The sequence below is a fragment of the Catharus ustulatus genome, chromosome 4, assembly GCF_009819885.2.
Source record: "Catharus ustulatus isolate bCatUst1 chromosome 4, bCatUst1.pri.v2, whole genome shotgun sequence".
NCBI classification, from domain to species: domain Eukaryota; kingdom Metazoa; phylum Chordata; class Aves; order Passeriformes; family Turdidae; genus Catharus; species Catharus ustulatus.
The window spans coordinates 49463793-49481116 of record NC_046224.1 but is presented as its reverse complement, the minus strand read 5'-3'; the positions used below and the strand labels follow the sequence as shown (position 1 = coordinate 49481116).

The 17324-nt window shown below is 40.3% G+C and overlaps 1 protein-coding gene across 1 annotated transcript in view; it reads right to left on the bottom strand.

Annotated features, from left to right (window-relative positions):
• PTPRR (protein tyrosine phosphatase receptor type R) overlaps positions 1 to 17324 on the bottom strand; it is a 134730-nt gene that overhangs the window by 19219 nt on the left and 98187 nt on the right. Inside the window, exons 7-8 of the mRNA XM_033058310.1 lie at positions 10898 to 11084; positions 5454 to 5538 (exon numbers count right to left, since the gene is read on the bottom strand). Coding sequence (XP_032914201.1) covers positions 5454 to 5538; positions 10898 to 11084 — 272 coding nt within the window. The remainder of the gene's footprint in view (positions 1 to 5453; positions 5539 to 10897; positions 11085 to 17324) is intronic.

The following is a 17324-nucleotide window of genomic DNA, read 5'->3' as shown; positions in this document are numbered from 1 at the left end:
ATTGAGCTGACCTGCCTAGGCAGCCTCTGAAACCTGTGTCCTGTCATTGTACAATGGTTCATAACTACCCCAACTCCTCTGAACTTGACTTTGGTACTTTTGCCTGAAGCTGTAGTGCTCAATAACTGCACTGGACAGTTGGATTTAAATTACGAAAAGATTCCTCTGTCTGGGATGAAATAAAATATATGTGTTCCATAACAATTTTAGTTCACTGTAAGGGGCTAGGTAATCCATATTCTTCCCTTGAGTCCTGTGTCCTCATCTGACACAATTTGTGACCATTCATGTGTACTGGATTGGAGACACAATGCCAAAATACAAGAACATTTTCCTTCACACTCTTCTTTCCTTCAGTCTTGGATGCTCTAGATTGGAGTGGGGTCCAGTTCTATTGAGTAGAGAGCTGGGGGTTATTAAATCCCTCTTGGAAAGGAAGGTTTTGTTTCTTCATTTGTGATGATGAGACAGAGAGGGGGCTCTGTCTCCTCCCCATGTAATGCCATTTTGGAATTAAAGCAGTGTATTCTCAAGTATACAATGTAAGAGAAAGGGGGAAGCAGACCAGGAACAAGATACCCATGTGCTTTCTAGGGAGACATTATGATTTTTTTCACACTTTTTCTGAAAAAATATTCTACCACTAACAAACTTATATAGAAGTATTTCTGTGCTGAAAAAATATCTTTTATTCTGGCATTTTGCTTAATACTTAGCTATAATCAGCGGGGGCTTTTGACAGTATACAGACACCTATTGGTTTGGAAATAATCTCTGGATAGCTCCTTTGCTGAGTGCAATCTAGGCAATATGTTTAAAGATACATATATGGGCACTGAGCTGGAAAGAGATAAGAAAACACTGTTTAAAGTGTGGTCCTGCTGTTTACACAAAAAATATATAACTGATATATATACATATGCTGCAGCAAAACCTACTAATTTTCAGAGTTACTTCTGGATTTCTTTTGTGACTTTTCATCCTGTTCCTAAGAACATGGTAAGACCTTTGCAAATCAAAGGAAGAGGAGGGATGATCCCAAACATACTTTATGTCCTTTTCCCACTGGAGGTCACAGGAGCACCTTGGACAGAAGCGGAGCCTTTGTAGAACCCAGGATGATGTTTTGAAAGTATGTCTCTTAAAATATGCAAATGACTGCATGACTTCAAAGTCTGTACATGGAAGACTTATCTTCTGTGGTTAATAGCACTACATGAACCCTAATTAACTTGTGTTAAAATATCTTCATACTAGCTTTCCTAACTTTTTTCACTTAGAGTTTTTTTTTTTCTTTAACAATATGAGAACAGGAAACCTCTCATTTCTTTTCAGCACAGAGTGGTTATTAGCCATTTCCACAAATGCCTGAGGCTACGTGGCCTTGAAAAAACACCCGCTTCCTCTAGCTCACACAATGCCTCTGATTCTGGTGTCACTTGACCCCTACCTTAAAAAACCTCTTCCAAGCAGACTCAACATCCAGTTTAATTACCATGTCTTGAGATAAATCCCTCCGTTACTAGGGAGCAGCTAAATCAGCTTCATAATTTCTGAGACCTCCTTCCAACTCCAATCAATGAAATAAACACTGCTTCCGAACAGGAATCTTTTATAAATTAACAGTCATGATCACTTATGAAACAGTCAAGTGCTGTAAACTGAGCCCAGAGATGAGGAAAACCTGAGCAATGCTAAAGATCCAGAGCCACTAGGCAATCAACAGACACAAATGGAAGTCATTAGCCTCCTCCTGAATGACAAATACCTTGGAGGGAATAATCTTATCCTTGAGGATGGCAAAGTCTTGGAGTCTGAAGCTACAGCAGAAAGACAGATATTGATTGCAAGACTGAACTCATCAATATCTGTAAAGCATCTGAAAATGCACTGGTGCTGCTAAACACTGATAATTACCAATAAAATATGTCTTCTATAGTTTTAATTGAGGCAAAATTGCTACTGTTTTTTTCCATGTATCTAGAAAGTCTGGAATAGTTCTCTCAGTAGAGTAGAAGGTTCTTCTTCTAACTTCTCAAATTAACAAATTAATGTTGTCTTGAATTTATTACATTGGAGGAATAAGAGAGTGTTAAAGGGACTGTAAATTGCCTCCATGAGAGTGCCTGGAGCAGGAAACAAGCTGGGTTATATGGTAGCAGTGCTGGACAAATTCCCACCATGCCATGGATACTGGAGGATCATTCACTCCATGAATTCCATCGGTGCTTTTATTTGGGAGTAGAACTGGAGCAAACATAGTTGTTTGTAGTCAGGACTGGGGAGTGCAAGGGGGCTCAAAAATTTCAGCATCAAGAGAATGGATTTCCAGCGTTTGTTTATATGCTTTCATAATAAGGTTTTTGATTGTTTGACTTAACTTTCCCTTTGTCTTTAGTGGAATCTCAGAGTCAGTGTTATCACAAAGCACTTCAAGCAACAGATTGTGGACTTTTGGGTCTGACAACCTAAGTGGTTTCTGTCTTCATGTTAGTGTGAATCTGCTGTTCTGCCCAGGGTGTTTTCCTGCAGACTTTTGACTTGAGGTTAATCTTCAGAGAAGGACGGGGAACGGTAAACTAATGGATGTGTTGCACATACAAATATACCCACAGAATAGTGTTAAACCACTTGCTCCTTTATAAGCAAAAGTCCATGCATACTCTGAAATACCACAGGAATTCTGCTTCTGGTTTGAGATGGAGAAGTGAGACAGGAAGTAGGAAAGATGCAGGGCTGAAGAAGTAGCAGGAGATATAGGGGAAGATAGTAGGAAGCTGAGGTCCCACTACAGGGACATGTAGTGGGGGCTGGAGGAGACAAGAAGGCAAAGGTGAAGATGTGGAGTAAGAGGATGAGGAATGAGCACCAGTGGTGATGGTCTGCCAGAGCAATGTGGCTGTGGTGAGAGACTGGGAAATCTGTTTGCAGGATTGGAAACCTGCTCAGAGGGCGTGAGAAATACTGTAGACTGTTGGCAGAGGGGATGCAGCTAAAGATACAGAGCAGGGTTTAACAGGAGCTATGGGTGGAGTCACAGTCAGGAGGAAGGATGGAGAAACACTGATCTGCTTTGCCGCTCGACTCTGATCCCACATTGGCCCCTCAATAATTGAATTAGAATATTATTGTAATGCAAATAACACTTAGAGAACTTAAAGTGGCAGCGGTGTTTGCATAAGAGTGTTGACTATGTTATACTGCAAGTGAAACATCTGTCATAGAAATGTAACATCTGTACTTTGTAGTTTTCCATATAGAATAGTTTTCAATAGGCATTAGTTGTATTTCACATGAGTGGTCTGGCTGGGTGGTCTGATAAAATAAACCTGCCCTCACACGCCCTGTCACTGAATTATGTCTTAGAAAATGAGAATATCCACTGGAGCACAGAGGGAGGAGCTGGCAGGACTGGGCATTTTTAGGACGTCACTTGTCATCACAGGTGCCCCGCTTCAGGAGACGCACCCAGTGCTGGGAATGGAAAAGCTGATGCGGGTGTACAAAGCAGTGGTTTGATATAATCTGAGCAGGAAACCAGGAAAGCTGTTCCATTTAACCACTCGAATAATTTCCAAACCCTCTCAGAATGGGTGTGGGGTGTGTGAATATTTATTACGAGCATGTGCCTCAACCCTCAAAATATCTTTGAAAAAACCTGGCGCTGACACACAACAGACCTGATTTCTGTCAAGGATGGTTACAGAGTGCCTGTCAGTGGGCAGCTGTGGTGAACACCAGCAGTGTGCTTGGATTGGAAATGTGCTGTGGAGCTGGCAGCACATCCTGGCTAACTGGAGGTGAAGACACACAGGCACGCTGGTTCTCAAAGCTCATCAGCATCAAGCATGCCCCAATTCAAAACACATGCTACAGTGAAATTGGACTCATCGCATTTGCAAGGCATTGCTGGAGATGAACCTGATGATGGCTTGGGCAGTCTGGAGATGAGATGCTATGGGAAGGGAGGACTCCTTCCAAAAATCTGCCAATCAAGCAGAAGAGGGGCTGGTGATTTCTTGTCTCCACTGCAGCAGATGGCAAAAGCCCTGCTGTCAAAAAGGGGTCAGGATTTCACCCTCTGTGTACATCCTGTTGACATTGGGCCAGACTCTAAGGGACACTCTGACTTGCATTCAGTTACCTTCTGTCTTTAATTCCCTTCATTATTTCTTGACTGCACTCAGATGCACACAGCTATTGGTTGCAATAGACGAACTAACCTTGAACACAATGAAAATTTTACTGGAGGCTGAAGAGAAGCAAGTATTCCACACAAGTTTCCTTTCCAGCTGCATATCACATTTCTGAGATTAATCCAGAGGCTGAAGGCCATCAGTTTTCATTAGCTTGACTGCAAGGCCTTGTTGTGATATGAACAAACTATAATATTTTCAGGTTTTGTGGGAGAAACATCATCATTTGTGTGAATTTGAATGACTAACATGTAACATAGGCACACAAGGATATTCTAGAAAGCAAATTTCTAGTTGATAGGATATGCTGTCATTTTAAAAGTATTCTTCATTCCAAACCTAAGCAAAGGATTTACATTTTTCTGTGGGAATACTCTTTAATATTTTGAATCACTAAACTTTTTCACTTTGTTGATATCAAAAATTATAAAAACCTTAACTACTCATGTCTATATTTCATGTCATGTTAAAACTTCTGCAAGCTATTTTGAAATAGAACACAAAACAAAATGTTTAATAAAAGAGAAATTGAATATTTCATTATCCACCAACAAATGTTATGAAAATAGCTGCATTTCAGAGCAACATGTATTTTGAAGGAAAACTATTCCACTGAAAAGTTTTCAATCACATCCAATTATAACAAAGCAATTGTATATGAACTTGGGCCAATGAAAATACAGAAGCAGTATAGCAAGGCAGTAACAAGTTAAGAGCAATGAAGAGGCAGCACTGTTTCAGGAATGTAAATGGGTTTCTGCAAAGAGAGTTTAGTGCATGGAGAAGAAAAAAAGCAATCACCAGAGGATCTTTAAAGATGGAAGCCTTGTAGTGACAAGACAAGATAGGTTGTACTTGCTTTTTGTAGTCTGGGTTTTTTAGTCCCAAGTATCTTGACCCAACCAGAGGGAATTCAGTAACTGCAACATGGTTTTGGCTATGGCAAGGAGCTACTGCAAGGCATGGCAGACCTCATTCTCCCCATCTGCCTGAGCTACCTTTCACAGAAAATCAGCATGAGCCAGGCTTGCCCTTTAGTACATTTAGTACATGTGCACCTACTAAGGCATCCAGTCAGAGTTCTGCATCTGCCAGTCCTGCAGCACTGGACTTCTGTTATCTTTCCATATGGATTATAAATACAAGTGTGAATGGGCACACATTAAGCAAAAAAAAAGACAGTTATATTTTCACAGCAATATGTTCTCAAAGCAGGACTCAATGTCATAGTAGGAAACCATGGGCTAGCTCACTTACTTGGCAAAATTGTTTTATAGCGGTTTTTAGTTCCATGACTTGGGATGTCAATTTCTTTGGGATCCACAAAATTCATTGGTATTTCCTATAAAAAAAAAAAATTAAATCAGACTGATGTTTCCAAAGAAGCCTGCAAAGAAGCAGGAAATTGTCACCAGAAAGCCATCTGCTGTTACACAACTGTCTCTTAACATCAAAGTTATTAAGAAAAAAAGTGGTTCCCACCTCAAGCCTGTCAACACCCTTCCTTTAATAAACACAGGGAGTTGCATATTGAAGGGGTGACTTCCAGGGAACACTTTTGATGAATTATTTAAAAAAAAAATAGTGCACTATAGTTCCAGAAAAGTGGAGTTCAAAAGTACAGTATTGTGGCAAAAAGAACAATATTTTACATAATTGAGGGAGGGACTTTAAAAATAATTAAATATTAATACATGGCAAACTTTTAAAAGATTTTGCGCTAAGCCTTTACCAATGAAATTCCAAGCCCTCACTTGCCTTTTATTTAAACTACTAGAATGAAGTGCCTTAGTCTTTTGCATTCAGACTTAGAAGTAATAAAAACTTGAAGCTACTTCTTTTGCTTCTCATTTTCATCTTTTAGTGACTGACTTACATTGCAGGTGTGCAAGTAACTAATGTGACAGTTTCCTTTAAGTTTAAAAAACACACAAATTATAAACTCCTCATAAACTTAAAATTGCTGTTTTTCAAACTATTTGTCAGCATGAAAAGTAAAAATTCACAAAACTTGCATTGAACAAAATGTTTAACTTGGCTTAAGGGAGAGTAAGAACAATTTTGATTTTGAGGTTCTGAAACAATGTTTCTACAGCTGAATAAAACTTTTTAAATGGCAGGATGAAAAATAGAGGGGTTGTTTGTTTCATGATTGTGGGGGATGTTTTACAAATTAAAATAATCTGGCAAAATCACATTAAAATTCTTCAGTTTACTCAGGTCTTCATTTTTATGCTGATTTTTTTTGGCCACCATACTTTAAATTGTCTTAGAGTGAGCTGAATTAGATCTTCAGTAAATTAATACTTCTACTTGAAAGAACAATTGTAACTAGAGACTTGGAAACATCATACTAGCCTAGGACATTTAGCCTGAGAGACAGTGGCATCTTACGTAATTGCCTCTTAGAGACACATAGGAACATGAGGAGGATCTGTTGGCTTGCATGACTGGAAAATTTACTTAAGCATTTTCCTCGAAATTAGTTGGTTTCTACTCTAGATGTGTAGGCCTGCCCAGTACTTTGGTACAGAAGAGATGCACGGTCCCTGTACTTCAGACACAAGCTCTGGTCCTGCCCAGCATGACCGCCCTCTGCAAGGGTTTTTTTTAAAGGAACAGGGATGAGGCCTCTAACAGCTTATCAAGCATGCACCCAACAGCAGATTTTTACATGGGTTCACTGACCAGGGGAAGCTACCCTCACTTTACTGCTTGAAGAGATGGCAAAGCTAAGTAAAATTTAGATGGCTCATACTGAAATGCTGTGATTCATCTCCATTTCCCAACTTGGTTTCCAAACATCTTACTATGTGAGGTTGCATCTGTGTTGATTTTTATTTTTCTACCTTTGCTGCCTTATGCCCATGCATTTCATGAACCTTCTTTATTCTTCCCCTCTCCCTCACTCAGTTTGTTCCTTGAGCTTTTCTTGGTCTTCAGCTGGCTTCTCAAAAGAATGACTTGCTGTGTCAGGCCAACCAAAGTGTCGCTGCTAAGACACACCTTCCTTGCAGTACTTCACCCAGTCCTTTTTCAGATCTCTGTACTGCCATTCGTATGATGGTCGTCCTAAGTTCAGGATCTTCTCACTTCTAAGACTTCATTCTTGCATAAACCTCACTCCTACTATCTCAGGTCAAATCATCTCACCTCTGTCCTGTGCCTAATGCTGCTTCCTCATCCACAAAACTACAAAATGAGCTCCCATATCCTCCTCATATTCACCTCTGACTTCTACCTCTTCCCAAAGGTGACCTCTGTCTGAGACTCTTACCCTTGGCCCTTGGGCTCTGAATTGTTCCAACTGGGTGACCTAGGGCTTCCCTAGCTCAGTTCTGGCTTAGTACAAACACTACCAGTACATGGTCTCTGAAAGGTTTCTGTGCCAAACTATGCACCAAGTGAGAGAGCAAGACACTAAGCTTGTCCTTAATGGGATCTCCGTCTGTCATGTAGAGACTGGAAAAAGATGTGTGAGGAAGAGCCCTCTGCCTGCCCAAGTGATGGTGGTTGGCGAGGGTCTTCCAGATGCCTGGCTGTCTCCCTTACTGTGCCTGATGAAATTTTTAAATAGTTCATTTGGAGAGTTACTGACAGATGCAAAAATGCCACCAAGTTGAAAACAGAAACACATTTCTTTGGGCCAACCGGGACCATTAATAACATTAATCACTTACATCCTGTAAACACTTTCTAATCAGTGGTCTCCTCCCAGTAGTGAGTACTTGTGAGTCCAAGGGCACAGACAGAAATCTGACAATACACCGTGGATCACAGCCACAGACAAGTCACTTATTCTGAAACTGGCTGTGAGAAAAAAGAGATTATTCCAGAAAAAAAAAAAAAAAGATCAGGATAATATGGCGATAACGTTCCTGCTAACAGGGGAGTAAATAAGCCCAGCAGAATGCAAATAGCAGGAACATGTACAAACTAGTATACGAAATCCGTAGCTGTATAAGCTATATATATATATATAATTGTTTTACTAAACATATATATATATAAAATTAAATAATTGCAAATAATGCATAAACTGCACACATTCCCGTGCTCAGTCACTTGCATGCAATTATAGCTGCATAGGCACATTGTTCATGGGTTGGTTTCCCTCTCTGAGTGATACTTTCTAGTAGCAGCTATTCTGGCTCACATTAGATTTTAAATGCTGTTCATACATTTGAAGAGGTATGATTTGGATCTTTGAAAGCATTCAAGAACATGTGGCAAAATTTAGGAAAATTCAGGCATGTAGTCATTACACTAATCCCTCCATTTTTATGAGGACCTAATTTTATAGATTTAATGATCAGGCACTTTCCCATGCAGGACTGTATTTCTTGATGTTCTAGTGTTTTGGGAACGAATTTTATGTTTTGTCACAAACTTCAGATATTTTGTCCTTTGGAGAGTAGCAACTCAGGCTACTAAAGAAAACACATATGCTGGGCAAATTATGTTTCCTCCTCTTTTCAAATCAGGTATATTCTCCCAAACAAATATACCCTTTAATTATGTCCCTTTAATTGTTAATGAAAAAAATTGAAAAACTAAAAATAACCTGAAACCACTTATGTTTTAATTTTCCACTGAAAACTTTGACCATTTTGCCCCTTTTTTCACATTTGGAAGTTTCTCATGAGAGCAAATAACTCTAGTGTCCAGAAGACTGCCTCACTGTATTTCTTTAGCTAGTTAAAATGAGCTGTGTGAGCAGAATGGCTGAGGGTTATATACTGCGTTCTTTGCATGCCTCAAGTTCCAATTTCAGCTATTATCTGTAGCAAGGAACATAGTAAAAAGATTGTTCAACATCTTCGTCTTAAAACACATTTTTAAAAATGGTTTAAAAACAGAGTAGACAAGTCATGACCTTTTCAATGAAATTCTGTGGAAACACTGAATGGCTAAAGTCATGTTGTGCCCCCCTGAGGGACAAATAAAATGTGACTCTGTCTCCCCAAAGCTGTGCACAACTGCTGTGTGAGACAATTTGGGTAAACAGGATTCTATGAGGTGCCAATTTGTCTGTACAAACTGTCTCCTAACATGGGGGGCTTAGCATGATGAAGTTATCTCTTCTGACTTTCCTGCCTAAGCAGCAGAATGGCAGAGAACCTATGGCATAACTGGTGATAAAAGTATGTTGGATGATTGCAATTTTTTCTGTGTACACTGCCTGTCCAAATTTTAGTAGAAAAACTGAGGGATTTACTTTTCTTAAGCAAATTACTTTTACCATAAACCTTGGATTTTAAAGGTAATTAAAAGGGCTACTTCATAGGATGCAATTATTCATAATGAAAAGCTATTTTTAGAGTAAGATGGCACATATCATCTACAGATTCACATGCACAAATTGGAAACAAAATGAAACCTAAGGGATCATGTGCTCTGGCATGCTTAATTTTCATTCCTTCCAGTTTCTTTGATTTAGATATCAGATTTCTAGACATACAGTTCTCTGGATCAATTCTGAAACTCTTCTGAAAAACTGCTACCAGTGACTCTCTGATTCCTCAGCTGCTGAAGCACAACTGCTACATTACACCTCTCCAGTTAATACATTGGTAAGTGCATATATAGACCCATTTAGGACTCTTGGGTGACTACTAGCTTACTTTTATTGATTTTATTGATTTGTTATAAAATCCCTTCCACTAAAGCTTCAATGTTGAACAGAACCTCTAGTGATCTGCTTGAACCTATCCCTGCCACAGATTTAGGAAATTTCCTAAGTTCTAGGGTCAATGCAGATACAAATAGTGGAGTCACTTCTCACCTACTGGTTCAGCTTCCCCAAAGCACTTTTCTACCATTTGGATCATCAATCGATCCTTGTATTCTATAGTAAGCTTTTGATCTGTTTAAACATGAAGTTATGATTTTTTAAAATTCAAAACCTTTTTTGCCCTGCCTTACTCAGATTTCACATTTAAATGGAATCAGTTTATGCTGTTTTGTATTTTCCTTGTAAAAAGTGTCCCTTTTTTTCTGACAGCTTGATTCATTTAAGTGTTTTGCAATACCAGACTTTCTCAGGTCTTCCTAAAGTAATGTGTTGTAATGTGTTTTCCCTGGCTGAGTATTTCTGCTCTTTTTTCTACCTGGCAACTTTCTTCACTTTAGATTCTAACCCTTTTTATTAATAAATACACTTGTAAAACACTTCAGGGTTTTTTGTCTCGAGTATACTAGACTGCTGCATGGCATGCTTGTTAAAGGTATTGTGGACCTTGGGGAAAAAATCCGTTTTGGACAAGGACTGTGGCTATCCTTATCTGCTCAAAAAAACGTTTTACAGTGACTAAAAATTTAGTGCTCAAACGGAAAATATGCGTGGTGTTTACATTGGAATAAACAAAATATCATTATTGTGTTTTCATCGCAGCCTTTGTGATCTCTTTGAAACTGTCACAGTGTTACAGTTCTGACTGCACTGTTGCTCTATTATAATACTTAGCTCATCTATGATGGGACTCCAAGCCAAGAGGAATCTGTATTATCCATGGATATAACTGACTGATTTATCTGTCTTTAGCACACAAAAATAAAACATCACCTTGAAACTATCCAATCTGCCCATTGGAAATGATTTATACCTTCACATTAAAGTGTTGCCCGATTACTTTTTTCCCCATGGTTTCTGTTGTGTCCTTTGTCAAAAATCCTCATTTCAAGCACATTGTTAAACTCACCATGAATTCTGTTTGAAGTAAATGAGAACATGCAACTGCGTCTCGAAGCTGCTGCCGTGTCAGGACGCGGCCGGCTGACTGCAGGTATTCCATCGCTACTTTTTCTCGTGGGGTTGGCACAGTCACAAAAGGTTCAACACTTCCCAAGCTGCTCATATCCAAAGTCAGTGAGACATTGGATCCTCGTCTGCATTACAAGATAATTTGAATGGTTATACGAGTTGTGTTACTGCAAATCCCATACTCATGAAGCTGATCCTGAGTTATTTATGCACCCTGACTTTCTCTACAGTCACTGGTGGATTTGGGCATGCAAAGACTGCAAGATTAGTTTCACTGGTACTACTCAGCAGACAGAAAATCAAGTACATCCTACTTCTTCAACCTAACAACCAATGCTGCAAAAATGCGTGCTGGGGGCAACTATTTGAATTATTCTTAGAAGCAGAAACAGCTCCCTATAAGCTACTTTATTATTATGCATGTCAAATGCAAAAGTGGTATCTTGGTAAGGAAGAAATATTTCACAGAAAAAAGCACAGGGGATTTATTTCTAACTGATACAAATAACAATGTGAAATAAATTCACAGTTGTCAGGTGCATGTTTAAGAATTTACTGAAATTAAATATACATAATGTAGCGGAAAAAATTGATAAAAACAGCGGAAAAAAGTGAAAGGCGGTGTAAACACTGTGACTACCAAGACAGCAGACCATGTCTCATGTTAGGTAGAAAGGAAGGGAGAGGCAATAAACCACAATAAAAGATCTGTGTCTGAGAAGAAGGAATGGTCACAGACTTAAAAGGGGCTATTTGGAAATGCCAAACATTTCTTGTAGGACTATAAAATTTGTAACATTTCCATTTCTACAGGAAAATAAAGTTGGGTTCGGTAACAACTTTGAGCCATGAAAATATAAATATACCACACTTGCACAGGGCTTGGTATAAGCCCTATTCTTTTTGCGGCTTTCTCAAAATAACACTTAAGAAAACTGTCTTATTTTTGCATTTTCAACCCATCAATCAAATACTATCTACTCAACCCTTAACTTTAGGCATATTGATTGCAAAAAATCCATGGTCTGCAAATTGTGATGACTAAACACAAATGTATAGGCATTTATCAAAGTTTTTTTTGTTTACTAAGCAGCAATCAATCCTATAACACTGACAGATTTAGCTTACTGAGCTGGACTACAGATGCCCAGCTCAGTTAACATTTACCAAGCAGCTATGCACGTATAGAGATATGAGAACACCAGTTTGACTCCTACCTCTGCACATTATTTCTCTCAATTAAGTTGTGCTTTGAACTCTTGGTTACTCTATCATGCTTGGATATACACAAACATAACAAAAGATTGTCCCAAGTCTCTCCTAATAGTCATTCTGCCAGACCACCATACAGCTCTATGCTTTGCCCGTTTGCAAAATCCCATATTAACCATTTACTGGACAATCTGTTATCCAGTGATTCCAGTTTTTCTGCTGAAACTCTGCTTGGTTGTGTGCATTTCTCACCTGCAGGAGAACTGCTGGGAGTGTGACCACACACCTCTCTGAATACTGGATGTTAAGATACAACTGTCCCTTTTACAGGAATACCGCACATTACTATAAATATAGTACAGACATCATCTGATAGTATCTGTGAGGCAAGTGCTACTAGTGTTGCGGGAATGCTTTCCTCTACAGAGTCACAGAATCATTAAGGTCGGAAAATACCTCCAAGACCAGTGAGCCCAACCTTTGATTGATCACCAGTATGCCAACAGCATGCCACAGCATTAAGTGCCATGTCCAGTTGTTTCTTAGAGCACTTAGAGGGATGGTGACTCCACCATCTCCCTGGAAAGCCCATTCCAATTCTTGACAACCCTTTCAGTGAAACAACTCTCCCTAACTTTCACCCTGAATTTCCCCTGGCAAAGCTTGAAGCCATTTCCTCTTCTCTGTTGCTGATGGTTTGGGAGAAGAGGTTGACTCCCTCTCAGGTCGTTTTAGAGAGCAATAAGGTCACCCCTGAGTCTCCTTTTCTCCAGGCTAAAGATCCCCAGCTGCCTCATCAGCCTTTCAAATGACTTTTGCTTCTTCCCCAGCTCCATTGCCCTTCTGTGGACATGCTCCAGCACCTCAGTGTCCTTCATGTGGGTCCAGAACTGGACACAGGACTCGAGGTGTGGCCTCACCAGTGCTGAGTGAAGGGGGACAGTCACTGCCCTGATTCTGCTGACCACATTATTCCTGACACAGACCAGGATGCCATTAGCCTTCTTGGCCAGCTGGGCACATGCTGGATCATGTTCAGATCCCATTGACCAGCACCTCCACATAGCTTCCTAGCTACTTTTCCCCCAGCCTGTGGAGATGCATGGAGTTTTTGTGACCCAAAGGCAGGATCTGGAACTTCACCTCCTTGAACCTCATACATGTCAGCAGACGCTTCAGTAATTTTGTTTTAAATTAAGTTATTTCTATCATGTCTGTCTACATGAATAGAAATTACTTCAGTCACTCATCTGTCACTTAGCAAAGCACAAAGCAATAATATACAAGAGACAAGACCACCTGGTGGAATAGGTGAACCTCACATTGTGTCATTTTGTTCACAAGCCTATTTCAGCTTAGGTGATGGATGGGTGGCAGCAAGAACTTTGCTGCCCAGGCCTGCAGATGATAACAGTGAGTCAGCAGTGGGTGTCTGGCTGCCTCCAGGGGTAGATGGGGACCACTTCTACTGGTACAGGGAAGTGGGTGGGGTATGATTCTGCAAATTATGTTAGAAGATGGGCAGAAGTGAAGTAGCATCCTGAACAAAAAATTATGGGTACATGCACAAACTACCAGTAGGGCTCTGTGCCTCATGGCACAGCCCACATGGCACAGGAGTCCCAGTCAGCAGTACCAGCGCTCACACCCAAATCCAGAGCTGTGATAGTCTGGGAAGTGGGCACACCATGGTGGCTGCTCTCAGCTGGACCCTGCAGGAGGGTGTTGGCTCATATGCCCATCCCATTTCCCTGGGGACTGCCCCAGGCTGTGGGGGGCAAATCAGTTCCCAGCTCAGCACTGCTTCTCAAGGAAAACACTCTGTCAGACCTCTCTGTCACAAAACCCTCCCACTCAAGCACCTCTTCTGACCATGACTAGCAATTTATTCCACGGCAAACAGCAGTCCCTCAAACAGGTGGCTCTAGTGCATACATTGCACATCCAATCTTTTGAAAATGATCCAGAAATCCACAGAAGACCTGCGCAATGAATACCTCCAAATCAGTTTAGGCCACCTCTGGTTGAGAAATGGGTAGCAATTTAGATTCAGACATACTTCTGGGAGAGCCTACTGGGATTTCCTAATATAGAGGAAAAGTATTCCCATTGTCCAGTAACAAAGTACAGTGAAAATGTTAATATTTTCTTTGGCCTTTACATTGTTATAACTGACAGTCTTGGCAATGGCAATTTCCTTTTTAACAGCAACAAAAAAAAATACCTGATCTAATTATAACTGAGTTTACAGCTTTTACCATTTATGGGGATTATTGATGAACACTGGTCTTGAGGATCTTACTTACTCTGGAAAGAAGAACCAGTTCTTAGGTGCATATTTAATGCATTAAAAGGTACACATTAAATAAAATCTGAATATAAAGCAATCTTCTTAGGAGTTCATAAGAGGACAAACAATAGATCACAATTCTAGAGGTAATTCTTCCATAAAATGGGTAACTCAAAGAACTCTTTTGAAGAATTATTCTTCAAATAATAAAATTCTTTAAATAATGTTTACATACATTGGAAATGCTATAATCAATATTAGCATTAATCACACAGACTTCTTTATTGCATTCTTTATGCTGAGGACTAGGGCTGAAAACAGAACATTTTGCATTGTCTTGAAATATGAGGGAGGGCCTGAACCATCAACTCTGTATGTTTTAACAGAAGATGCTTATAGTCTCAGGTCTTTCTCTAGACTCTGGATTCTCAGTGTTCCTCTAATAGTTAAATTCTTCAATCTCTGTTGAAGAATAGAAAGCAAGAATTTTCTTCTCTTTTACTACCTGGATGGAAAGAGGTTGCCTATTGGGTTCACCTTTTTCTACTTTACTAGGAGGGACTCCACAAGGCTGGCAACAAGGAGGTACCACCAAAAATAAAGCCCATTTTTGGTAATTATTGCTAACGTACATTATGTTTTAAATAAGGAAATCACAATTAGACCAGTGACACTTCAAGTCTGACAGCTCATTTTACTTGGAGATACTATACATATATATATATATATGTATGTATGCACATATGTGTATAACTCCTGACTGGTACTTTTCCACTTCACATTAGAGTAAAGGGCACATACACATGGGTTTTCCCTTATTTCTCCCAGCCAACTTCTTTTTTCCCTTTTAAATAACTTTATATTCTTTATGTTCCCCATGTGAATAGTCTGGGCCAGATAAGAGATTTTGTTATGATACACCTACCCCAGCATCCTCTCGAGGTTGTGTCTTGATGGGGAAGAGTACCATGTGAGGAATCTGAGGAATTGTAAACATTCGTGACACCATTATATTAGAATTGTCAGGAGACTAACTCTTCCCAAGTTCCAGGTGGCTGGGACAGCCACCTCATCACTGGGTACATGAATAAGTGCAATCAGGAAACCACTTGTGTCTGTGTATTGTCTGGAATCCCAGAGGGGGTCAACATACTCACAGATCTCTCTTCAATTGGATAATAGGAACAAGTCCACTGATGAGAATCCACCAGAGTATTTTAAATAACACATTTATAGAAGCAGATTTTATTACAAGGCATGATAAAATAAAAATTTTTAAAAGCAATGTTTGTTTGAAAATTCTTGAAAGGAAGCTCCACCTGTCCACCTTGGAGGGCCACCAGGTTACTAAGCCCTCTTAAACATTAGTAAGGTCATTTCCAGGTCTTTCCTGACCCTAAAATTAAGCCAAAGATGTTGATTATGAAAATCCAATTGCCCTACACTTTTTCCAGTTGTTTATTTGAGTTGAATAATTTCTTTAAATACACCTTCCCACGTTTATTCAGCACTTCTGAAAAATGCAACACCCAGATTCCTGAGCCTCAGCCTCTCATTCTCTCTCTAGTGGTTCTGGAAGCAGCGGTGATGGCTGCTGCCCTCTAGGAGCCATTGGCCTCTGATGCCAGAATCCTGGACATGGGAGGTGCTTCCTCCTGTGCAATTTCTGCTCTGTCCTAGCCAAGCTCCTGGGCAGCTCAGGAGGGAGATGGGTCAGGCTTGTGGTGAAGAAAGTCATCAATCAGCATGGAGTGCAGCTGGATGAGTTGCTGGGGAGAGTTTGCTTTGGGTCCTCATGTCCCACTTGTATCAGGGAAAAATCCCACAGGGCTTCTCTCCCTGGGTTTTACTGAAGGGAAAACCAGAATTCCCCTGTGCCTTTTGTTTCTCTGGTGCCCGCAGATTAGCCCCAGACATGGGTCTGGAGTACAGTAATTTTACAATTATAAGCCGCACTGAGTATAAGCCGCACTTCCGGGTGTCAGCAACTTTTCATTCTTTGTCCATACATAAGCCGCACCTGATTATAAGCCGCAGGTTACAATACAGAGTGTGATAAAAGGTATCTATTCCATCACCATCTGTTGAGGGTGGGGGCAGTGATCCTTATCTCAACGGCAGATATTCTGCTAATGGGCCATCCATTGAAACCAGGCAGGGCATTGTTCTTTATCTTTTCACAACCCATCCTTTCTCCAAGAGTCATTTTCTGCTAATGGCCATTGAGTCCCACTGTGGGACTGATAAAATTACTGCATCCCATTGGAAGTTGCTCCAGCCAGGGGGAAGAGCCCAACGTTTCTCACCAAGATAAAAGCAGAGGTTTTGGGACACTAAGGTAGCCCTGTCTCCACTGGACTCCAGAGGAAAACCAGATTTCTCCACATCACCACTGGACCTCCGGAGGGAAACTGCACCTTCTACAGGAGCACTGCTCCAACTGAACCACCTCTGTCACTGCAGGAGGATGCAGCCACCATTTAATGGGACTGCTGCCAACATCCTGCCTGACAGGGTGTCAGGTTGTACTCTGACTTTGTCAGGGCTTGGGGTTTGTTTCTTTGTAGTACTATATTTCTATTTTAATTTCCCTAGAAAAGAACTGTTATTCCTAATTCCCATATCTTTGCCTATAGCCCCTTGATTTCAAAATTATAACAATTTGGAGGGAGGGGGTTTACATTCTCCATTTCAAAGAGAAGCTCCCGCCTTTCTCAGCAGACACCTGTCCTCCAAACTAAAACAGCAACTTTTTGTTCTTTGTCCATATATAAGCCGCACCTGATTATAAGCTGCACTTCGGGTTCGAACCAAAATTTTAGTCAAAAATGGTGCAGCTTTTAATCGTGAAAATCACCTTGTG